This window comes from Cherax quadricarinatus, chromosome 1, assembly GCF_038502225.1.
Source record: "Cherax quadricarinatus isolate ZL_2023a chromosome 1, ASM3850222v1, whole genome shotgun sequence".
Classification (NCBI taxonomy): Eukaryota; Metazoa; Arthropoda; class Malacostraca; order Decapoda; family Parastacidae; genus Cherax; species Cherax quadricarinatus.
Genome location: NC_091292.1, coordinates 20,433,596 through 20,458,665, shown reverse-complemented (window position 1 = coordinate 20,458,665; position 25,070 = coordinate 20,433,596). Strand labels below are relative to the sequence as shown.

Sequence of the window (25,070 nt, the reverse complement as noted above, 5' to 3'; positions counted from 1 at the left end):
AAAAAAAAAAAGGCCAAAATGGAAGGGCAAAAGGGAGGGGTGGGGAGGAGGAGGAAAGGAAAAAGGGGAGGATGGGGAGGGTGGGATAGGGAACGGGGGATTGGGGGGTAATTAGTTTCGGTCTGAGGAAGTAGACCGACAGGTCTAATTCCTCAGACCAAGAGCCTCTTCACCACGCCAAGGAGCCCCCCTTGAAGAGGAGTTCATCAAAAGCCCCGTGGAGTCTCTGTGGACACAGGCATACTTTAAATCGTCTCGGTTACCGGCACTTCGATGCTAGTTCAGGCGGACCGCAAGAACTCTGCCTGTTTCGCCTACATAATTCTTGGGACAGAATCCACAGGGGATGGTGTAGATGCCTGCTCTGGAAGTTAGAGATGTGGGGTTGCATTTCGTAGTATCATGTATGTTAAAGCATTAGCATACATGATGCTCAAGCAGGGAAAGCACCACCTACCCAGCAACACGGGAGTCGCATGATCTCATCGTCTATTCGTCCTCATCCCAACATGGCATTCTTCAGGTCACCATGCATCACTCGCACCTCACTCTCCGCCTATATATACTGTCTTTCAACCTCTGTATGTTAGAAGTGATCAAGGTCCCAGGACCGAAACGTTTTCTAGTAAATATGACCTAGTGTTTGCTTACGTGTTTTTATAAGCCAGCTATTAATCTACTGATGTAACCAAATATAGGCGAGTATACGTGAGTATGCACACAGGCAAGGCCGTCTGTACACTCCATTCATGCCAGGGAAATCAGAATGTCAAGTTCCTCACGGAGGATCGAGCCTCCAGGACTTCTCTTACTTTAAATTTATAAATATTAGAAATGCTACCAGAGTTAAAAATAACACAAGTGGTTGTTATGTTAATGGTATACTGTATTGACAAGTTGATAAAATATAATGTAAATAGTTTAGAAAACCGACAAATTGAAGAATGAGATACTTATGCAACATTTGGGAAATTTTAGTGGAAAAGTTTCGCCAGCCAGTGGCTTCTTCGGTCCAATGAAGAGACAGGTGGAAGATAAGAAGTTTGAGGTTACCAGTCCCTCAACCTGGAGTTGATGTGCTCAGTCCGTCAATATTGATAAAAGTGCAGCATATTCACAAAGATGGAGCTTATATACTGATGAAAGATGAGGTTGAGCAGTGGTAGGCGGAGTCGCCAGCAGACAAAGCCACTAGTGGAAGTAGGTCGTGTCTGGACTGAGGAAACCACATGTTAGCGAAACGTTTCCACAAATATGATACCCAAGTGTTGAACAAATGTCTCATTCATCAACTTGTCAGTTTTCTGAGCCATTTATATACGATGACAAAGGTGATCCCAGGTATCATGCCTTTCCTACGAGGATAGACTGACGGCAATGAATCTGCAATCTCTAGATAGGCGTAGAATTAGGGAGAATATGATCGAGGTGTATAAATGGCAGACAGGAGGGGTGTAAATAACGTGCTAAAAATTATCTAAGGATATAGGAAAGCAACGGTTTGATAACAGTTGTGGATGAGTGGAACAAACTCCCCGAGTAGCCTCATTTTTCCTTATTATTTCAACGTTTACCGTATTTTTTTTAAAAATCATACGAAATATTGAATAATAATATATATTTTTATGGACTTCTCATACGATTTTTTAAAAATATGTGAAGTTTAGAAAAATATTGACGAATGGGCAAAAATATTTTTTTTAAAGCGAAATCCTTGTGTAGCTTTAAAAATTGGTTTGACAAGTACACGAGTGGGTGTGACGAACCTGCTCGTCTTGGGCCAGTAGTAGTATCACAATCAAAACTAAGCGCTAAACCCACAAGGGTCGGCAGGAACGTCCTCGGGCTCTTGAGTAAGATACATAAGGTGTACTGTACTGTCTTACCGGGTCTGTTCTACAGTCTATTGTGGGAGAAGGCGGTTGCGTAGGGACGTCGTGGCAGGACAGTCCAGCAGGCAGCGCACCAGTGGGTGCTCCACCACCTGTTCATAGCTCGACGATATGCGTCGTGGTCAGGACCCTAAGTTGTAGTCGGTGAATGGCTAGACGTTCCTACCTAGTCCGCATATGCATTGGGAAAGGTAGAGGTGACGTTTCCAGCTTGTTGCCAAATCATATCATCGGCGAGATCTCAAGCCAGATGAGACCGGCCTTGAGCGCAGGGTTTCCCTGGGGGCAAGATGCACTGTCAGTCGAAGGCCGATGTGGACGGTGGTCCAGCATCATCTCTGTTGGACACACTCATTATGATCATGTGCTCCCGGATCCTAATATCCAGATTGTAGTTTCCCAACACATTTTGTCATCTCCCACATGGTACTGTGTATACTCCTACGCCAGTGCTTACCTGGAGAGGGTTTCAGGGGTCAGCGCCCCCGTGGTCCAGTCTGACACCAGGCCTTGTGGTGGATCAAGGTCTGATCAACCAGGCTGTTACTGCTGGCCGCACGCAAACGGACGAACGAACCACAGCCCAGTTGGTCAGGTACTGACTTTAGGTGCCTGTCCAGCGCCTTCTTGAAGATAGCGAGGGGTCTATTGGTAATCACACTTATGTATGCTGAGAGAGGCAGTTGAACAGTCTTGGGCCCCTGACACTGCGTTGTCTTTCAGTGTACTTGTGGCGCCCTTGAGTAGTTCCTGGGTCTTTGCACTAAGTTTTTAACCGAAGATAAATAGCTGGTGGATATTTTAACAACTTTTAGAAACGTTGCAACGTCGTTGACCGGTAAAACGATGTAACAGAAGCGTTCCTTTATCTGGACTGGTGCTATTGTTAAGAATCTGTGTCGCACGCTTCCTGCGGTCTCAAAGGAGTTGAGTGGGTGTGGGTGGGTGTGAGTTGGACCTGATCAGCTTGTGCTACCAGGTCGGTTGCCGTGTTCCTCCCTTAAGTCAATGTGACCTGACCTGACTAGGTTGGGTGCATTGGCTTAAGCCGGAAGGAGACTTGGACCTACCTCGCATGGGCCGGTAGGCCTTCTGCAGTGTTCCTTCCTTCTTATGTTCTTCTTATGTTCTAATGAGCTGAATGTGATTTATGTGTATTCTTATATCTTGTCAGTATCGCCATACCATTTTTCAGGTCCTCGTATAATAGAGGATGATGGCTTCAGATTTCTGTTAATCAGACCAGAATTATGAAAACCATAAAGCGCTAAGCCCGAAAGAAAATCAGACCATAAGAAAACAGGACTAGTGTTCACATACATATATACGTGCACCTTGGTGTGTCGAAATAAGCATTTTACATTAAGATAATTTTCCCTGTCCTAGGCACAGTCATTAGTCTATTAAAACAAGATGTTTGTATGAATTTCACTGTCATTATTAAAAATGTCATCCATGTCATTACGTACCTGATCAGACCGAGCAGGTGATCACTGGTTGCACTAACAGGTTCTGTAACTGCTATACTTGGGCATTCTCAACCTCACTGTTTCTTCTAGGCGCCTAACGGTAAAGCATCACTCTATCCTCATATGAGCACGTTCGACATGAGAGCGAAGTCTCTTCACTCGACTGAAAGAGCAGTTGCAAATATGGCATCGATGCTTATAATTTGCACCATGGGCCATCATGTGTCGTGCGAGGTGCCCTTGTGATGCAACTACTAAGTTGCATATTTGGCAGGTACGTTCAGTTTCTTCCGAGAAAAAATTATATTTATTGCCCTGATTTCCAGCGTTGCTCTCGTTTTGTGTGGCCTGAGGCATCTGCTGATCACACATGAAGGTGACGTAGGTACCAGAAGTTGACATAGCTGATATGGAAGGGAAACTGACTGTGTAGGGTAACACACAGTTGTCAGTATTCTGAAGAGTTCCATAAACAGGAGTGGACGAAGAGGTATTAAGATTAGGTGCATGAGAAACCAAGTTACTAGTCGATGGGCTCCAAGTCTCAAAGGATTGTGCAGAACTGTTGCATTCTTCACGTGTTTGACTTGATTGCGGAGTGGCGTTTTTGCTAACGGAAGAGAGAAATTTTGTTGAATTTTGACAAGTGTTTTGATAAGGCGGGTCTTGGTTAAAGGCAACAGATGGAATTCTCTCTATTTCAGAACCAGGCAAGGAAGAACCATCTCGTAAGCTATGCTGAGGATCTTTTAAATCCGGAATACATTCGATGGAATTATCCAAACAAGAAGGATTTTGTATTTTGAGAGGCTCTATTTCGGTTGAATGTGGATGAGTTTTATCGGTGGGATTTGAAGTCGTGCTAGAAGAGCCAGACACAACGCTTCCTGACTGAGGATTCTTTGTGGGCAGCACACACAACCCTCTATCGAGGTCTGTCGGAACGTCAGCTTGTCTTCTGGTGATAGTAATTTGAGTGCCAGCGGCTGAACACGAGTAGTGACATGAATAATTAAGACGCTCGTCGTCTTCGCAGCTTTCGTTCATTGATCCGCTGGCCGTTGTATTATCTGCAAGAAGGATGTAACGATTAACAATCTGTATTCTAATGGCAAACATATACAAAAGTAAAGACTTGACAAGTACTGGGTTGGCGAGTAAAAGTTATGGGGAAATGATGTACCAGAAGTGAAGGTACGCATTTATAACAATTAAGACAGTGTAGATAAAAAATAAATCAGAGGAAATGAACATAAATGCTTTGCTGTGTTACTTAGCGTGATCCATTGAAGCATAAGATTGAAAGAATAGAGAAGCAGTGGCGGATGGATATTAAAATTTACTGTGTTTATGAAGATAGTGAAGCTCTAGTTAGGTATGCAGGAGAGTATTTTAAAATAAACATAGGCCTCTAATAGGGGTACAATATCAGTGTATTAATTATAATTCCATCTAAAAATTCATTAACGTAAATGAATGTTAGGAGTTTGGAGAGAGACGCAGGACGCTCTTTGCTGACACTGTGATGTTTCTGGGAAAGAAGATGCACAGTTTTTATTTGCACAGATCAATTTTAAGTGCTAAGAGTTATGACAAATCAGCTTATTTCAGAGCTCAGTCCTATTTAAGGTAAACTGCCATACCGTGACATTCACAACAGTCGACTAACACACAGGTACTTGGAGAAGTACGGAATGTTGTGTAAAGCGAACATAGCAAAATAAATTGTGATAAGAGTATGTCTTACCAATAAAAGACTGAGTCAGATTGGAGGGAGTAGTGAGTAAGTGAATGAATTTAGATATCAGGCGGTAGATATGCTAGCAGACTGGTATATGAAAGAAAAATCATAGAATATATGAAGAATAAAAATTTGATTTTTAAGGAATCTGAGGAATAATCAATGGATATAAAAAAGTGAACTGTACGATAAAGGTGTCAATATTTTTGTATGGCTGCGGAGCATGATCTTGGAATGTTGCCGTGAGGAGGACGGAGGAAGTTAACTAAGATGTCTTTGAGAGCAAAGCGAGTGAGTGTGTGTGTGTGTGTGTGTGTGTGTGTGTGTGTGTGTGTGTGTGTGTGTGTGTGTGTGTGTGTGTGTGTGTGTGTGTGTGTGTGTGTGTGTGTGTGTGTGTGTGTGTGAGAGAGAGAGAGAGAGAGAGAGAGAGAGAGAGAGAGAGAGAGAAGGGGGGGTAGGAGGAATTTATTAAAGATACCTGGAAGAGGATATTGGTGAAAAGCACCAGAGGATGATGATTAAATAAACAATATTTAATTGTGATTTCATTGTCCCTTACCATTAGTTTTGTGAGATTCTTTTCTAATGAAAGTTAAATTTTTATGTTTTGATTTTGAAGGTGTGCAAGAGTACTTTTTTGCGTTGCCACGCACTTCACACGTCGAGGGATGGCTGCTAGCTCCTAATGGAACATGAAACACAACAGGGCGACCTCTAGTTGTCGATGAAGTGCCTGAGGTGTGGCCGGAGCCAGACGGTCCTGATGTGTTGCCACTGCTGGACGAGTAACCAAGAGAATACTGGAGACTGTTGGAACTATTATCTACAGATCCGTTGAAGTTGTTAAAATGCGTTGATCCACCAAGTGTAGAAGTGTCGTAGTATATAACATGAAAAGAAGGAATACAAAAGTAAAAAAAAAAAAAAAACTACACTGACTACATTTTGGAATAGAAAATTTTAGGTGAAAAGTTACATAAAAAATGGGAAATATAATCATAGAATAAATTCAGTTTTAAATAAAATCTCTGGCAGAATTTTACATTTTAAACGAAGAAAACTTGCTTTCACAAATACAAATAACGCATCTTGGAATTTTTTATCAAAGCCTGACAGAGGTAAAAGGATTAGCTGGTGTCTTACTTCCAGACATGAGAGACTAGCAGGTCTGTTCGACCACCGCACCAGCCTTGGGAAAAGTAAAACCGTATATCAGCAGTTGTCTACTCACGTTCTCAAACCAACCACGGAGACCATCAGGGGGTAGATACTAATTCATAGCTGAGGAAGAGGTAGCATAAGTTCAATAATCCTAAGATGGCATTGGAGCAGCAACAGAACCAGAAGGATGCGTACCCTCTGATGCCGGAGAGACCCAGACAGAACACCTGCAACAGGACCAGAAGGATGCGTACCCTCTGATGCCGGAGAGACCCAGACAGAACACATGCAACAGGACTAGAAGGATGCGTGCCCTCTGATGGCGGAGAGACCTAGACAGAACACCTGCAACAGGACCAGAAGGGTGCGTACCCTCTGATGCCAGAGAGACCCAGACAGAACACCTGCAACAGGACCAAAAGATGCGTACCCTCTGAAGCCGGAGAGACCCAGACAGAACACCTGCAACAGGACCAAAGGATGCGTACCCTCTGAAGCCGGAGAGACCCAGACAGAACACCTGCAATAGGACCAGAAGGATGCGTGCCCTCTGATGCCGGAGAGACCCAGACAGAACACCTGCAACAGGACCAGAAGGATGCGTACCCTCTGATGGCGGAGAGACCTAGACAGAACACCTGCAACAGGACCAGAAGGGTGCGTACCCTCTGATGCTAGAGACACCCAGACAGAACACCTGCAACAGGACCAAAAGATGCGTACCCTCTGAAGCCGGAGAGACCCAGACAGAACACCTACAAGCCAAGTACCATTCCACTCAGTTTCACTAATTTAGGAAACCTGTGAACCACAAGATGAATAACGAATTAAAGCTCCCCTGAACGACATATCTGAGCAGGTAAATGCTCCAGCTGACGAAGAAGCAATCCAGCACTATACTGCAAAGGAATGATGCACAACCAGTTGATTAAGACAGGACTAATGATGCACTCCTGTTTTTGTTTCCTTCCATCAGCTACAGAAATGCATTGTGCACCAAAAGGTCGCAGTTTCAGACAGTCTCAAATTTCAGGCAAGTAGAAACTAGAAGTACTTAAGTTTGTATTAAAGGCAAATGCATGGAAACGGTGTTTGCTTAGTCTACAAAGGCCTCAGCTATCGTGGTTTCGGAAGTTCAGCCCATATAGGTCCCATGGCAACAAAAACTTTTTCATAATACATATATCCTCCTGAAAATATAGCATAAATTATTTTTAATGAGAGCTTAGTCTCTAAAAGAGCATTGAATATAGTTGCTACTAAGCTATGCTGTCTTTTACTTCTTTGATTTGGTTTGTGATTCAGTCTGCATTCGTATTTCCCTTTAGTCCTATCATCATTCACTGAAAATTCTGGTTATAAGTACGTGTGGATAAGAAGATTAGTGATATTAGTGAGGTGCGCCTTGGAAACCTTAATGGATCTATGTAAATGGGTGATCAATTAATGTTATATTTATGAGGGAGGGGGGAGGCTGATAAGCCGATGCTGCACCTAGGGAATGTGGGGGGGGGGATTCAGGTTCGATTTAATCATCTTCAGGTTTAATTTGGGGCTAAAATCGCGATATTGTAAAAAAAAAAAAACACATTCCTCCATTTCCAGTAAATTTTACTATTTGCTTTGAAAAGGACTAGGTAACCTGTTATATTCACATTCTAAACATTTCATGATTATTTACAAACATTCATAGCAGAGGAGCATCTGCAGATTACCAGCCTCAGATTGTTGGTGACCTTTTATGATAATATAGCAGAAAAAAGTAATTATACAGCATCTAAGTCGGAGTGTATTACCATGTAATAAATTTCATTTAATTCAGTTCTGCAGCTACTGGACCTGCCTTCCCTGTAGGGAAGGCAGGTCAAATTCACCAAGGTAGGTAGGCAAGTAGGTAGGTAGCTAGGTAGGTAGGGTAGGCAGGTTAAGGAGCCTCGCTAAAGGGGTCTAAGTGATCAAAATTACTAGTACAGAAACACAAGTCATTTTAATATACAGAGATATGGGGGAAATTAATATTGGTATCCTCTTAGATATAATAAGCAGTCTCAAAATAGATACTTGCCATTTAATTGGAGGTAATGTATTCTGATGTAATTTAGAATCTTGGTTTTGGTATCTGACAACGTTTTTGAGGCCATTTTTTTGGAAGTGATCTTCTTTGAGGCTCCACTCGGCCGCGCCTCGGCCGGCGCCACGCTGGTCCCATGGCCCGGCGACACGCTGGTCCCATGGCCCGGCGACACGCTGGTCCCATGGCCAGGCGGCAATCCACTTGCACCATGGCCCGGCGCCCCGCTGGTCCCAAGGTCCGGCACTCTGCTGGTCCCAAGGCTCGGCGCCTCGCTGGTCCCATGGTCCAGCGCTCCGCTGGTCCCACGGCCCGGCGCTCCGCTGGTCCCACGGCCCGGCGCTCCGCTGGTCCCACGGCCCGGCGCTCCGCTGGTCCCACGGCCCGGCGCCCCGCTGGTCCCATGGCTCGGCGCCCCGCGGGTCCCATGGCCCGGCGCTCCGCTGGTCCCACGGTCCGGCACCCCGCTGGTCCCACGGTCCGGCACTCCGCTGGTCCCACGGTCCGGCACTCCGCTGGCCCCATGGCTCGGCAATCCACTTGCACCATGGCCCGGAGCCCCGCTGGTCCCATGGCCAGGTGCCCCACTGGTTCTATAGCCTGGCGCCCCACTGGTCCCATGGCCCGGCGCCCCGCTGGTCCCGTGGCCCGGCGCCCAGCTGGTCCCATGGCCCGGCGCCCAGCTGGTCCCACGGCTCGGCGCCTCGCAGGCAGTATGGCCTGGCGCCCCGCTGGTCCCATGGCCCGGCGCCCCGCTGGTTCTATGGCCTGGCGCCCCGCTGGCCCTATAGCCCGGCGCCCTGCTGGTCCCATGGCCCGGCGCCCCACTGGTCCCATGGCCCTGTGCCCCGCTGGTCCCATGGCCCGGCGCCCTGCTGGTCCCATGGCCCGGCGCCCCGCTGGTCCCATGGCCCGGCGCCCCGCTGGTCCCATGGCCCGGCGCCCCGCTGGTCCCATGGCCCGGCGCCCCGCTGGTCCCATGGCCCGGCGCCCTGCTGGTTCCATGGCCCGGTGCCCCGCTGGTTCCATGGCCTGGCGCCCCGCTGGTCCCATGGCTCGGCACTCCACTTGCACCATGGTCCGGCAATCCACTTGCACCATGGCCCGGCGCCCCGCTGGTCCCATGGCCCGGCGCCCCACTGGTTCTATGGCCCTGCACCCCACTGGTTCTATGGCCTGGCGCCCCGCTGGTCCAATGGCCCGGTGCCCCGCTGGTCCCATGGCCCGGCGCCCCGCTGGTCCCATGGCCCAGTGCTCCGCTGGTCCCATGGCCCAGTGCTCCGCTGGTCCTATTGCCAGGCGCTCCGCTGGTCCCATGGCCAGGCGCTCCGCTGGTCCCACGGCTCGGTGCCCCGCTAGTCCCACGGCTCGGCGCCTCGCTGGCCGTATGGCCTGGCGCCCCGCTGGTCTCATGGCCCGGCGCCCTGCTAGTCCCATGGCCCGGCGCCCAGCTGGTTCTATGGCCCAGCACCCCGCTGGTCCCATGGCCTGGTGCCCCGCTGGTCCCATGGCCCGGCGCCCCGCTGGTCCCATGGCCTGGTGCCCTGCTGGTCCCATGGCCTGGAGCCCCGCTGGTCCTATGGCCCGGCGACACGCTGGTCCCACGGCTCGGCGCCCCGCTGGTCCCATGACTCTGCGCTCCGCTGGTCCCATGGCCCGGCACCCTGCTGGTCCCATGGCCCGGCAATCCACTTGCACTATGGCCCGGCAATTCACTTGCACCATGACCCGGCAATCCACTTCCGCCGTGACCTGGCATTCTACTTCTACCATGGCCCAGCACTCCACTTGTCCCATGGCCCGGCAATCCACTTGCTCCATGTCCCGGCAATCCACTTTTCCCATGGCCCAGCAGTTCACTTACTCCATGGTCCGGCAATCCACTCTTCTTTGTGATGCCCAATGTTCCACTTACTTGTGTTTTCCTTGGCGCCCCATTTGTCTTTGCACTCCCAGAAAGCAAACTTGATTTTGCGCTGCCCAACACTCTACTAGTACTCAAATGACCAGGCAGAACACTTATCTTCGCCTCTTCTGGCACTGTGTGTGTCTTTAACTTGGTTGGCACTGCACTTGACTCAGTCTTGCCCTCCACTCCAGTTGACGGAGACTCCATGTTTGCTGGCACCTGAGATGTGAATGACGAATTTCCAGGCAATGCTGAAGTGCCTGTCGTCTGATTGGAGTGACTGAACTGTTGGCATTTAAGAAGAGCAGATGATTGGTGACTAGAACTTGTAGGCGTGTTTACAGTCTCTGTAGTAGCAATGGTGGTGGTGGAAGAAAGATTAACCAACTGGAGAAGATTATTGTCGACACACTGATGAAGAGAGTTGTTCGTGGCGGCAGTAGGCCGAGTTGTTCTGAAAACTGTGGGAAAAAAAGTGTGATTAATGTGGCTTCTTAATGTGTGCAAGCAGATTCAAAGAGGAGGCCATCACTAATTATTTTTTCTGCAAGATTATGTTGAAGGAAGGTTGTTGCAGAGTTACAGTGACAGATCCTAAGTGAGGATCCCCACCACTTCCGGTCTGGTTTAATTGCTTAATTATTCACTAACAGTTACTAATTACCCCCACACTGTAATGGGGTAAAGAAGCCCAAAATCTAAAATTATCTGTTAACTAATTTAGCATACTGACAAACTTGCCTGAACACAAACTCAACTTGATGGGTACTATCCTAGTCGTAAAACGCATCAGTTATTAAAAATTTAAGTCATTTAGAAGAGGTAGACTCAAGAATATTTAAATATAACGGGTAAAAATTTCACACTATATGCACGTAATACTGACCGTCGTTAAATTAGGAAGCACCGTTTTTGAACGTTTGAAGCCACACCACTGAGGGCGTGGGAGTTTTGGCACCGGCACATGCCAATTCTTCCTGCAATCTTGTTACTGCTACCGAATACCAGTGTTGGAAACTTAAAGCCTATTTGATGAGGGTTTTCTAGTCTTATAGCGAAATAAAAACGAGAAGTTAGAAGAAAAATATCAGACAAGTACTTAACAGGCCTCCTTCAGGGATAACGCTAACTAAATGGGTGGATAAACTTTATCAGATAATAATAACTTCCAACTACAAGATGATGTTTACTGTCAGTAGTCGTGACTTCAGTGGAAGCAGCATTAGTAGGAGAGTCATCAACGTAGGCAGAATCTGCAGTGGCGTCAGCAACAGCTTTACCAGAGGCGGCGTCTATAGCGGAGTCTGTTGCATCAGATGCATCTGTGATGGTATAAAGCCACATCCATAATCTACTTCACGTCCTAGATAAACAGCAAATTTTAACGAAAGAAAATTTCCTTGTTAACCTAGGCTGAAAATTGGGGGATGCTGTATTCTTAGTCTTGCGCCACACTAAAGTCACTCAGCGTCGGGGTAAATGTGAAGATGAAGAGAGTTACATTTTTAATGTCGCTCTGTATGAGAACTTTACTTGAAATTGACATGTGTAGCTAAAAGAGTTTTCCATATACCTTAAATGAAACGGAAAAAGTTTGACGTAGAATATATATTGTGGGACATGAAGGACAATTTCATGAAACTTGTTTAGGGCTTTGCAAACTTGTAAGATAAACTAAAACAATCAAAATAATTACCTTGAATTTCCAGATGATTGTTTGAACCTGAACAGAGCAGCTTTCTATCATTGGGATGTGAAGGTGTGTGCGAAGTCTTGATGCTGTCAACCAATTTACAAGTCGAAGGAGTGCTGCCTTTAGATAACAGATAACCTCCGGCTATTGCTTTAGTGCTTGTTGTGTTAGAGCAACTGAGCTGGTAAATTTTTAGGAGAGCAGCTGACGGCTCTGGGTTGGCAATGTTTCTAGCGGCACTGTAGGATGACTGGTTAACTGAGAAGTGATGATTGTCGACACATTTTCCTTGAGATATGTTGACGTCGACGTCGTCGTCATCAGAGAATATCGATCGGCCAACATTTATTCTTGTATTATCTGTTAATCAGGTAGACATTTAAGTAGAAGGGCTAACATGAGAGAAAACATTTCAAATTGTAAACTAAAAGTGCAACACAATGTGTTGATTAAGGCAAGGCAATTTAAATGAAAGACAGAATACCTTAATTGAACGTCAATTATAGAAACCTAATGAATAACGAAAATAAGTTACGTAATTGGAAGGTAAAGTTTCGCTACATTTCCTGAAATAGTTTGATAGCATTAAACAAACTGGTTTCCAAAAATCAAGAGCACTACACAGTTTTACCTAATTTAAGACGTTTTGATTTAGTTGTAGTTGGATGCGATTCACCAGAAACACTACTTTCTGGTAGACATCTCTTGTATAATGGCCTATCAGCACCCGGAAGGTTTCTTCTTGTTACTGAAGTACGTATCACGTGTCCATAGCGACTGGGCTTTGCCAGAGTGGCTGACTGGTACCAAAACGGTCCCGGCGTGACTAACAAATGGGAAGAGGCTTTCAGTGTTGAGTTATCAGATGATTTCTGAGGACTGTTTGTCCTTTTCTCTGGGAATCCTTTAGAGACTTTATCTTCATGGTAAGATGATCCGTCGACTGAAGCTGAGACAAAACAGTTAGCTTTATCATTAGTATAAACTACAACAGAAGCATTTATGTGAACATATAGCAGATTAGCACTGATTATTACCTTCATGTAACCATTTATTTTGTTGCACGGAACAATGGGATGTAATAAATTTAGCCTGAATCCGGGAATCTGATATCTAGCTCTATTAGTCTGTCTATAGCAACGGTCGATACCAAATCGATTTACACAGTGAAGTAGAGCAACAAGGAACTTGATTTTGAACGTGTCACTACAAACGAAATAAATTATAATTTACTGTTAATCTGTTAGTAAGCTTAATTGTATTTCAGTATTTGTTTGATAGATGCCTGTAATTTGAATAAAATTGGATTAAAGGTGCGAGATACTGAGGAGGAAAGACTATTTAGAATGGTTGAAAATCTAGCAAATTTATGAGAAGTTTGCCAAATACACCATTAATTACCTTCTGTTTTGAGACAACTTGCTGAACTTGAACAATGTCGTTGTTCGTCCCTGGGATCTGAAGTTGTGGTCGAGGCCTCTCTCATTTTGACAGACACTTCACTTTTTGAGGGGAATTTGCTCTCAGACACTGGGGTACAAAATCCCATTTTGTAACCTCCAGTCATCGCTAGTGCGAGACTTGAATAACCGAGCTGCTGATCTTTTGAGAGAGCATCTGACTGAGGACTAGGTTTCCATGTTTCGGCAGTATTGACAGTGGCACTTTGGAAATACTGGCTAACTGTGCTCAGAAGACCGTCGATACTATTATCGGGAGACTTGTTGACGTTGTCAGTAAATGCTGATGGTTTTCTTTTTCCACAGTCTATAAATCAATATATTTGCTACCTAAATGTTTTCTAATGGAAACATAAAAATACAACAGATATTAAAACTAATATATTTTAAGCAATGTATTTAGTATGCAAGAATCTAAAATTCTAAATCGAATATTTATAAACAAATTCCATAAATCTAGTAATTAAGAGGCATATCGGTCGCTGCACGATCCGATAAAGATATCCCAGTAGCCCATTAGCCTAGCCTTAATAAGTGCAAAATGAGTCTTGGAAGGTCGTCATAACATTACAATGCAGCACAAATCCGTATACGTGTGTGTATATTTGTTCACATAAATTTCTCTATCACACACACACAGATGGACGGAAGGCTTGATTATTATTATTATAATCAAGGGGAAGCGCTAAACCCGGAGGATTATACAGCGCCTGGGGGGAGGATGTGGAAGGCATTCAGGCTTAATTCGGGGAACTGGAGCACAGATCCAATTCCCTAAATCAAGAGCCCCTCACCAACAACGGAAGGCTTGAACCATGGTCAAGATATTGAGAGGTTCAACGCTCTACCGCCTGAGTTACCAAGCCTCTAATATAAAAAAAATCGGAAAAAAACTTATATACTTCATACAATCAGTAATAATATGTAACTAAAATATAGCTTATTTTTGTATAGTGTATTTTAAAAGTTTTTTTTTATCTATAATTTAAAAAGTGCCCTTTTTATATTTACGGAATGAAAATAGATTTAACCTTAGTTTAAAATAGGTTGATTTTGGTTAGACGCTTCGATGAGGGTCGACTGTCGTGAAACATGTTGAAGATTTAAAACATTTAAGATATTTGTCAAATATGTAAAAATACCTAATTACCTTGCGTTTTGGGCTTTTTTTCTGAACCTGAGCAACATAGTTTTTCACTATTATGACCTGAAGTTGTCTTATGTTGTCTTGTGTCTTGTCTTGTGTTGCCAGAAACTCCATTTGGTAGAGAGAGAGAGACTGTTATTGGCGTATAAAGCCCAGTTTCGTAACTTCCAGAAGTGCTCGTTTTGTAGCTGGTACTGTTGGGCTGCTGATCTTTCGAGAGGTCTGCTGACTGGTTGGTGGAAGGTGTGTGTGTGTCGGCAGTGTTAGCAGTGACACTGGAAGAATACTGGGTAAGAGAGTTCTGAAGAGCGTTGACATTTTTTTCTGAAGAGCTGTTGACTTCTTCAGCGAAAAGCGATCCGTCAGCTTTTCTTTCTGATCTGTCTATTAATCGGTAGAAAGCATTTACGTAGAAAGCGGAGATGTAACAGTTAATAACTTTATTTTAAAATCTGAACACAGTATATTACAAAGCATTAATATATATGAAGAAAAAGTGCATATTTATTAAAGATGTTAATTTAATAAAGCCATTAATTACATAAGTGTAAGGTTAAGTTCAGTTACAACTGTAATTTTTATTTTAAAGAATTACACATAACTTTCCGAATTTGCAAAGAATAATAGGCCTTTACCTTTTGTATCGAAAGGCTTCGTGTTAGTTGTGGATTGAAGCGTTTCACTGGAAAAGTTACCTGAAGCTGGGTGCGAGGAATTGATGTTGCCACAGTCTACACGTGGTGGAGCAATACTCCCTCTCAGTGGCATATCAAAACCAGTTTTGTAACCTCCAGTCGTTACTGAGGTGCCTGTCTTGTGGCTGGAGTTACTAAGCCGATGATCTTTTGAGAGAGCGGCAGACTGGTTAGTGGAAGATCTCTGTGTGTCGACACTGTTAACAGTGACACTGGAGGAATACTGGGTTAGAGAGTACTCAAGTGTGTTAAAATTTTTCTCGGAGGAGCTGTTGAGTTCATCAACCAAAACTGCTCCGTCAGCTTCTCTTTCTGATCTCTCTGTCAACAGAAAACATTTAGGTAAGAAGTGCAGAAGTAACATTTAAAAAATAAATGTTGTTAAAAGTATGACAATACATTTAAGGAAAAGAGTTAAAATGTAAGAAGAAAGTGAATGTTTATTAAGAACGTCAACTGATTAAATAATAAATTAAAATTAAGAACTAAACCCGTAAGGGTAATACAACGCTACAGGGAGGATGGGTGAAAGGAGGGATGTGGGAAAGAAGGAATGCAAATGTAGGAAAGAACGAGGGGCAGGAGTTTGAGGGTTAGTGGTATTGGGGAGGGAGGTTAGTGCAAAATTTATATCAAAGTTGGTGTAATAGATCATTTTCAATTAAAAAAATCAGTTTAGATCAAATATGGAACCTTCAGCGAGGAGGTCAGTGTGTTGGAGAGATGTAGATGACAAAATTGAGTTCTACACGCTTACTAATGGGAGACAGTGGTCTGACATTGCGACCTGACAGTCCTGGCAGAGTGGTACCGGTTGTTTCTTCAGGAGGTATCCGTGAGTGAGTAGCGAGAAACCAATGTGTTAAGCTCAATAGTGAAGTCTCTCCAACACACAACAGTGGAAAGATGTTGCCCAGAATAATAAATGTGGCTTGATAGAAAACAATGTGTTGTGATCCAGCTCAGACAAACGTTCTTGCCAGTGGCTGCAGAGTTGAGAGAGCGAGCTCTGAAAAAATAGCCCAAGAAAGGAATACCCTTGCGGGAAAATCGAAGGTCGTAAATAGCTGATCAAGTGGCTGCATCGGCTTGTTCGTTGCCTTGAACATGGAAATGTCTGGGGACCAAGCATAAAAAACTCCTTTGTATTAACTAGAAATGTGACACAACCAAAGTTATACGTGAAGGACAATGACAAGTCGAACTTCTGGACAGCGTGCAACTCACTTTAGAAATCCGAAACAACTATGAATGACAAGGAGGACATGGTCAATGTGGATTATTGCTGAGAGAATTGCATATGACTGATGTGAAAGCACTGGACGATTTCTATTATGGGACCTTGGATTATTATTTTAGGAAAAAAAAAAAAACAGCTGCATACCTAATGCCATCGAGATAGAGAATCATCAGTATACACAGTCACAGAATGGGAATGAAATTGGAAGTGTTCAATATTGTGAGGGAAAAGTCTCGTTACAACAGTGATTTCTTTAAAAGCGTTAGACATTATTTTCAGAATCCGACGAAAAGCACTAGATTTTTTTTTTTTACTTTCGTACCCAGAAGTTTTGAATTAACTGTATTATTATTATAATCAAAAAGAAGCGCTAAGCCACAAGGACTATACAGCTGAATTAACTGTAGCATTAAAAAAAAAAAAAAAAAAAAAAAAACTGGGAGCCAAGACTATGTTGCCAGGCACTCAATTTGACGGAGAGATACTCTCTGTTACTGGCATATAGAATCCAGTTTTGTGACCGCCAGTCGTTTCAGAAGTGCCTCTCGTGTGGCTGGAATTATTAAGCTGATCTTTTGAGAGAGCGACTGACAGGTTAGTGGAAGGTCCCGGTGTGTAGGCAGTGTTAACATTGGCAGTGAAGGAATACGGGGTAAGAGAGTTTTGAAGAGTTTTGGCATTTTGGTCTGAGAAGCAGCTTAAGTTATCACCGAAAATTAGTCCAACAGCCTTCCTTTCTGATCTGTCTGTTAATCAGTAGAAAATATTTAGGTAGTAAGTGTAGACATGATAGTTATAAATAATATAAACTTTGTTCTAAAAGTTGATCACAATACTCTTAATAAGCGTTAATATGCAAGAATAAAAGTTATAAAGTAAAGGTTTATGAAAGACGTCAAGTGAATTAAAATAATTGAAGAATAAAATTTATTAGAAATATAATTTTCAGAATTTTTAAAGAACACTGGACTTTTTACCTTTCGTGTCGGGAGGTTTGGTAGTAGTTGCGGCTCGAAGCGTTTCACCGTCAACTCTTTCGGGTATAAATCTCTCGCATAATGAAGCATCAGACCCCACCGAATTTCCTCGTTTCAGTGAAGTGCCTGTCATTTGTCCATAGCAGCTGGGAAGCTGATGTTTTGACAGAGCAGCTGACTGGTGGCCAGACTGTTCGGAGGTGACACCCAGGTTGGCAGTGGATTTTAAGGAAGATTTGTCAACCGAATGCTGAAGACTGTTGATACTTCTCTTCGGACATCCATTTAAGTCTAGATCATCACGGTACGTTGGCTTAGCGACTAAAAAATAAAAACTAACCTAGGTGAGTACAAATAGGAAATCTGCATCACGTTCAGCGAATGGAGAATCAAGACTCCAACACGTCTTACACTGAATAAACCATGTGGGTTTAGCGCTTAACATGTATTACATATTATTGTTCATATACATTGCTCCAGTACCAGTGAATATGTAAACATACAGCTGTACCAACTGTACCAATCATGCTCAGTGAGAATCTGATTTTAATCTAATCAGTCTATCTACAGTATACTTCCAATTCATTAAAACCCTTATGAGCATCAAAAGTTGACTTAGTATTTTAGAGCCTGTTTAATATTATTATAATAAAGAAGAGCTAAGCCACAAGGGCTATACAGCGCTGCAGGGTAGGGAAGGAAGCGAGGGTATTGGGCGGCAGAAGGGAGGAGGGATGATCAGTAGGTTACAGAAAACAGCGGGGCAGGGGATAGTACGGGGGTAGAGGGTAGCAAGAGATTGAGGTAGAAAGGGCTGAAGGTATCAGAATTTGTGAAGTCAGTCAGTTGTTGTCAAAAAGTCAATCAGAGAGTCCGGATGAAAGGTGGGTCCATCAGCGAGAAGGGAAGGTAAAGAGAGAGCAGCGGAGCGAAGACGACGACGGAGGTAAATTCTGCGTGCTCGTTGATAAAGTGAGCAGTCCAACAGAATGTTGCTGACTGATAATGGAGCCTGGTAATTCTCACAGAGAGGAGCAGGGCGCCTCTCCATGAGATATCCATGAGTAAGACGAGTATGGCCAATGCGAAGACGGGAGAGAGTAGTCTCCCAACCTCGACACTGGTGATAAGAAGACGGCCAGTAACCTATACTCGGTTTAATGGATTGAAGTTTGTTACCGAGCATAGTAGACCAACGTTGTTGCCAACGGGTGTGAAGGTGGGAAGATATTGCAGCAAAATAGTCCGTAAATAGAATACCTCTATATGAAACTGGTAGGTCATGTACTGCTGACCGCGCAGCAGTGTCTGCCTGTTCATTGCCCTGTACGTCAACATGACCAGGGACCCAACAAAAAACAATATCTTTATGCTTGGTAAAGATGCGGCGTAGCCAAAGTTGGATACGGAGGACTAAGGGGTGTGGTGTATCAAATTTCTGTATAGCCTGTAAAGCACTAAGGGAGTCTGAGACAACCACAAATGATGACACAGGCATAGATGCAATACGGATAAGTGCTGCAAGGATGGCATGCAATTCAGCAGCAAAAATACTAGCCGAAGATAGTAAATGCCCTCGTACGACGCTGTCCGGAAACACTGCTGCAAATCCTATGCCGTCAGAAGATTTAGAGCCATCTGTGTACACAGCAATGGCATGAGAATGAGAGTGGAAGTGGTCAAGAAAAAGAGAGCGGGAAGCGACTGCAGACAGTTGGGCTTTCGAGCAAGGGAGAGAGAAAGAACAGACTCGAACAGCTGGAACTTCCCAGGGGGGTAGGGAAAAGTGAGATGCTACATGAATATAGAAAGGTGGTAATTGAAGAGAAGACAAGAACGAATGAAGGCGAAGAGAGAAGGGACGGAGTAAACAGGGGCGGCGAACAAATAATGTCTACTAATATCAGTGACCATTCTGTAAATGGAAGGATTGTGGAGATCATGAGAGCGTCCATAGTAGCGAAGGCAATGGGCATCACTGCGATTGGATAAGGATGGAACGTTCGCTTCTGCATAGAGGCTTTCAACAGGGGAAGAGCGAAAAGCACTGAGGCATAAACATAATCCTTGGTGATGAATGGGGTTAAGGCTAGAGAGAGTAGCAGGAGATGCCGCTGAATAGATCTGGTCACCATAATCAAGTTTCGATAAAATGAGGGTGGAATGTAGGCGAAGGAGGGTTCGACGATCAGCTCCCCATGAAAGATGATCAAGGGTTTTAAGAAGGATCAGCCGGCTGTGACAAGTTGCCTTCAGAGAGGTAATGTGAGGTTTCCAGGATAACCTACGGTCAAAGAGGAGGCACAGAAACTTGACTGTATCACGTTCAGGGATACGGGGGCCACAGAGGTACAAAGGATGATCAGAGATGACAGAGTCTAGTGAAAGTAATTTGGTGGGTTTTAGTGCTGGAAAATTTAAACCCACGTGTGGTGGCCCAATTGGAAACACAGTCGACCACATGCTGGAGAGAAACTGTAATGAGGTGACAGTCAGCGCCTGCACAGGTAATAGCGAAGTCATCAACAAAGAGTGATGACCAAATATTTGATGGAAGACTAGAGGCCAAATCATTAATAGCAAGGAGAAAAAGTTTTGTGCTCAGAACACATCCCTGGGGGACACCTTCAGCTTGGATAAAGCCCGGGGAGAGCACATTATTAACCCGAACACGGAAATGTCTATCAGTTAAAAAGTTCTTTAGGAAGGATGATAGATTGCCTCGGAGGCCTAAGGAGTGGGCTTGGGCCAAAATATTATACCTCCAAGTTGTGTCATATGCCTTCTCAAGGTCAAAAAATATGGCAATAACCAAGTGGTTATTTGCAAAGGCATTACGAACATACGTATCCAAGCGTAGTAAGGGGTCTATGGTAGAACGTCCTTTACGATAGCCATATTGACGAGTGGAGAGACTGTTGTGTGTCTCTAAATACCACACTAAACGTCTATTTACCAGGCGTTCCATCACTTTGCAAACTGCACTGGTAAGAGCAATGGGACGATAGTGGGAGGCTTCATGTCCCGTAGTGCCTGTTTTGCAGAAAGGGAGAACAATGGCAGATTTCCACAGCTGTGGAAGAACTCCGTGTGACCAAATAAGATTGAAAAGACGTAATAGGACTGCAAGGGCTAACTGATGTAAATGTTGTAGCATACGAATATGAATGTCGTCGGGCCCAGCTGCTGATGATCGGCAAGCTGAGTGTGTTGCCTCCAGTTCTTGAAGTGTAAAAGGCACATTATACTGTTGTTCTCCGAGAGAAGAAAAGTCCAAGGGTGCTAACTCTCTGGCAGACTTTGAGGAAAGAAATGAGGGGCATAGATGGAGCCCCTGAGAAATACGGACCAGCTAACGCGACGGGCTGGAGTTTTGAGACTATGACCGCGGGTTCAATCCCGGCCGGGGGTATGGTTTTTTTATTGCCAATTTCATTGGCAACATCTAGTGGGTTTGCTATATCAACACCGGCAACCCGCAGAACAGGAGCCGGGTCAGGAGAATATTTACCACTCAGTTTTCGTACTTTTTTCCAGACTGCACTCATAGAGGAAGCAGAGGTGATGGTGGAGACAATCTCGCCAGCAAGTGCGTTTAGCATTGTGGATGACACGGCGAGAGATCACAGTGTTTCAAACGTACTGCACGAGCACAGGCAGTAGACCACCAAGGCACTCATTTCTGAGAATGCCTGCCCGAAGTTTGGGGTATAGAATGAGAAGCTGCGGTTAAAACGGAGGACGAGAAGAGATGTAAAAGCTCATCAATGGAGGACAAAGAAGGAACCTCACTAAAAACAGTTAGTTGTGAGTAAAGGTTTCAATTTGCCCGATCAAATTGCCAGCGTGGGATACGAAGAGGTGGTGAATATGAAGGGGAAGTAAGAATGATTGGGAAATGATCGCTGTCATGTAAATCCTGGAGAACAGACCAGGTGAAGTCTAATGCGGTGGAGGAAGAGCAGACTGAGAGATCGATGCAAGAGTGTGTGTGAGTCCGATGATCAAAATGGGTTTGAGTACCTGTATTTAAAACATGGAGGGGGTGGGTGGCAAGAAAAGCTTCTAACTGAATGCCACGGGAATCACAGTGAGACCCCCCTCAGAGGAAATGATGAGCATTAAAATCGCCAAGGAACAGAATCAGTGGTGATAATGATGAAACAAGAAAGGCAATATCCGGAATAGATAATGCCCGAGAAGGAGAGAGATATAAAGAACATAGCGTATACCACCTATGCAAGTGGATACGGGCTGCTGTGTAATGCAGCGAAGTACCAACAAATAGCTGATGGTACGGAATGTCAGTGTGTAGAAGAAGGGCACTTTCATTAAAAATCCCATCAGGAAAAGGATCTGAAGAATACAGTAAATTATAGCCTGAGATGGGAGAGATAACAGCAGAGTGTAATTCTGGTTCCTGTAAGCAAACACCAACAGGGAAAATCTGGGAGAATAACATCTGAAGCTCACCCCGATTACCTGAGGCTGCGTATATTCCACTGTAAATAGGCCATGATTGGAAATGATAACGATACTTGAAATCCGCAGGTAAGGGTTCCTACGGACTAGAGGGGTTAGAAAAGTCCACATGCAGAGGCAGCGGAAAACGTTCAAGCAGCGAAGGAACGGTGCACTTTGAAGAAAGGAGTTGCGCAGATGAAGGAGAGGAGAGAGAAGGAACAGAGGGTGGATCAGTGTCCATTGATGGTTTGGTCTCTGCAATATATTCAGAGATTGCTTCAAGTGTTCCGGAATTCATAGACGTCGTATGGGAGACAATATTGGAGATGGTAGGGGGAGGATGAGTAAAGATTGGAACTGTAATAGACTGTAACAAGGTAGGGGAAGGGGCGAAAGGGTGGAGGGAACTGGAGAAGAAGTGTGGAAGGGGACAGAAGAGGCAGAAACCTGGGAGGTGGCAGAAGAGGAAGAAACTTGGGAGGGAACAGGGGAGGCAGGTATAGTACGAGGAGGAGGGTGAACCTCTACACTTGTTACAGAGCCAGTGAGAGGGGAAGAACCAGGTACAGAGACAGGGCAGGTAAAATGAGGAGGTGGAAGAAGGGAAGGAGGGGTTAAAGGGCCTTTTTTTGACTTCTGAGAAGTAGAGGGACAATTGGAAGGAGGTGTCGTACGAGGTCTCGTCGATATTGAGGCTTGTGAGGGAGAACACGAAGAAGCAAGAACAGACTGAGGCGTTGAAGTAGGGACGTCTGAGCCTAGGACAGCAAAAGAATTAGATACAGGAGTGACTATGGGAGAGGTAACCACAGAGGAGGTTGCAGAAGATGGGACCCCAGAAGTCGGGGGACGTTTTGAAACACGGGAATAAGAAACATGAGGTAGTCTCCCTTGGAGGCGGAGATGAGAAACTGCCATGGCATAAGGGAGACCTTCTGCCTCTTTGAGGTAACGGATTTCCCGCTCATTTAAGTAGACTTGGCAATGGCGAGAGTACGAAGGGTGAGCCTCATGACAATTAAGGCAAGAGGGAGGTCGATTGCAAGACGTATTAGAATGGTCATCGGCAGCACAGACTGGGCATTCAGCTATGGATCTGCAATATTTCGCTGGATGGCCAAATCGCCAGCAATGTCTACACTGTTGCGGTGTAGGGATCACCTTTTGAACTTGTAACCGATATCCTGCTACATAAACTGAGGATGGGAGTTCACGGCTGTCAAACGTTAAACGAGCCACATTGCTAGGGTATCATCTCCGCCCGCGGGCAGGAAGAACGTAAGTGTCTACCTTGAGGATTGGGAGATTTTGGAGTTCCAGCTGTTCAAGAATGTCAGTGCCACATGTCTGGAAATTTTGTTGAACTATGGTATGGGGCAGAATGACGGTACCACTACAAGAATTGAGGGAATGATGTTTTTCAATAGTGACAGGAACAGTATCTATATGGGAAAGAAGAGAAAGATCACGAGCTTGGGTAGCATTCTGTACAGTGATGATGCACATACCGCTCTTAAGAGCATGAAAAGAAATATCTTTACCAACATGGCATAGGAGTGCCTTGCCAATACTGTGGTCGGAAAGATAGGCGGTAGAGGAAGTCGGTCGTAAAGAGAAGAATTTTGTCCATTGTGCAGTCTGAAACTGAGCGTGGAAAGGGAGTGCAGGACGTGCCGATCTTTTCTGAGAAGAATGAGAAGGTGGAGAAGTATCATCAGCAGGTAATTGTCGTTGGTGTTTAGGCGTGGGACCAGAGTTGGTCCAACGTGGAATGGGCCAGCGATTCGAAAATTGCCGCACCATAGAGGGAGAGGCCGGAAGCATAGTCAAAGGAGAGCAGAGGTCAGATAAATCAAAGGAGTCAGTCGAGACCTCAGTACCTGAAGCAGGTGAGGAAACAGCACCGGCAAGAGATACAGAGGCATGAGGAGTGTCCGAAGAGCAGTCCAAAGACGAGGCGGGGTCAGAACGGGGTGCGGTATCAAGAAGGGGCCCGGGGGTACCAGGTTCATGGATTGGGTTCTCCATGGTTAGGTTACTTCTTTCTTTTTGTTTTTAAGGAAAAAAAAAGAAAGAAAATAAAAATAAAAAAAAAAGAATAAAAAAAGGGGGAACCGGGGAGGGATAGTTCCTAGGAGGAATGAGATCTCCCTCCGCACCCAAGAGGACCTCAGCACCGCAAGTAGCACAGATGCAGCATGGAACCCATGCCATATCCTACCCATCATGCCAGTAAACCAGCAATCCGGGATAGCAACCTCACATCTGCCGAGCTACCTCGGTGGACAAAAGAGAGGGCGGCCGGATATCTGCCACAAAGCATACCTCCTTCGGCCACCACCCCAGGAATCCGAAAGGTGGCTTCCAGAGATACACCTGTCGCTCGAAAGACACCCAAAGCCACTCTCCGGGATACCGGAGAGGGATCGGGACATCCCCAGGCAATCCAGATTCAACGGCAAACTACGCCACCGCCAAGAACCTTAACGGAATGGGATGGACCCCGGTACCCGTTCTCTCACCTAGGAACTAGCGCGCCTGTGGGAAAAAATCCCAAAGGCCAAAAAGAGGAAGGGCAAAAGGGAGGGGTGGGGAGGGGGAGGAGGAAAGGGAAAAGGGGAGGATGGGATAGGGAAGGGGGGATTGGGGGGTAATTAGGTTTGGTCTGAGGAAGGAGACCGACAGGTCTAATTCCTCAGACCAAGAGCCTCTTCACCACGCCAAGGAGCCCCCCTTGAAGAGGCCTGTTTAATAGATATGTGTAGAATAAACTTCATTTGAAACTTTGTTTTATATCGGTAATTTATAAGGATGGAAGTGCCCTTTTTAAATATACATAAGAAAAAGGGACATTCCGAGGAGGAAAGAGTGTTGCGAGATACTCTGAATACTTTTCAGATTTATGAGACATTTGTCACATATATCAAAATAATTAATTACCTTGTGTTTTGGAACCGTTTTCTGAACTTGAGCAATTAAGCTTTGGATCATTAATGGAACTGGAAGAATACTGTACAAAGGAGCCCCGAAGAGTGCTGACACACTTTTCTGTAGAGCTGTTGACTTCATCAACACAAACTAATCCATCAACTTTTCTTTCTAATCTATCTGTTAATCAATGGAAAACGACATTTAGGTAGGAAGTGGGGAC

The 25,070-nt window shown here is 44.8% G+C and overlaps 2 protein-coding genes across 5 annotated transcripts in view; one reads left to right on the top strand and one right to left on the bottom strand.

Moving 5' to 3' along the window:
- Window positions 1-1,692: 1,692 nt before the first annotated feature.
- LOC128693646 (serine-rich adhesin for platelets-like) overlaps window positions 1,693-25,070 on the bottom strand; it is a 33,481-nt gene continuing 10,103 nt past the window's right edge. For 3 of the 4 annotated variants that reach the window (XM_070101953.1, XM_070102043.1, XM_070102095.1), the window contains 11 exons: window positions 24,860-25,027; window positions 17,456-17,776; window positions 15,179-15,559; window positions 14,547-14,927; window positions 13,338-13,703; window positions 12,568-12,885; window positions 11,940-12,296; window positions 11,434-11,565; window positions 8,329-10,704; window positions 5,662-5,925; window positions 1,693-4,431 (listed from right to left, as the gene is read on the bottom strand). In XM_070101953.1, the coding sequence (XP_069958054.1) occupies window positions 3,470-4,431; window positions 5,662-5,925; window positions 8,329-10,704; window positions 11,434-11,565; window positions 11,940-12,296; window positions 12,568-12,885; window positions 13,338-13,703; window positions 14,547-14,927; window positions 15,179-15,559; window positions 17,456-17,776; window positions 24,860-25,027 (6,026 nt within the window). In that variant the 3' untranslated portion in view covers window positions 1,693-3,469. The remainder of the gene's footprint in view (window positions 4,432-5,661; window positions 5,926-8,328; window positions 10,705-11,433; window positions 11,566-11,939; window positions 12,297-12,567; window positions 12,886-13,337; window positions 13,704-14,546; window positions 14,928-15,178; window positions 15,560-17,455; window positions 17,777-24,859; window positions 25,028-25,070) is intronic. The other variant, XM_053783421.2, reaches the window with a different exon arrangement.
- The window catches only part of LOC128693780 (uncharacterized), a 59,467-nt gene continuing 49,110 nt past the window's right edge, over window positions 14,714-25,070 (top strand). Inside the window, exon 1 of the transcript XR_011394290.1 lies at window positions 14,714-14,833. The gene's annotated coding sequence lies outside the window, so the exon portion shown is untranslated. The remainder of the gene's footprint in view (window positions 14,834-25,070) is intronic.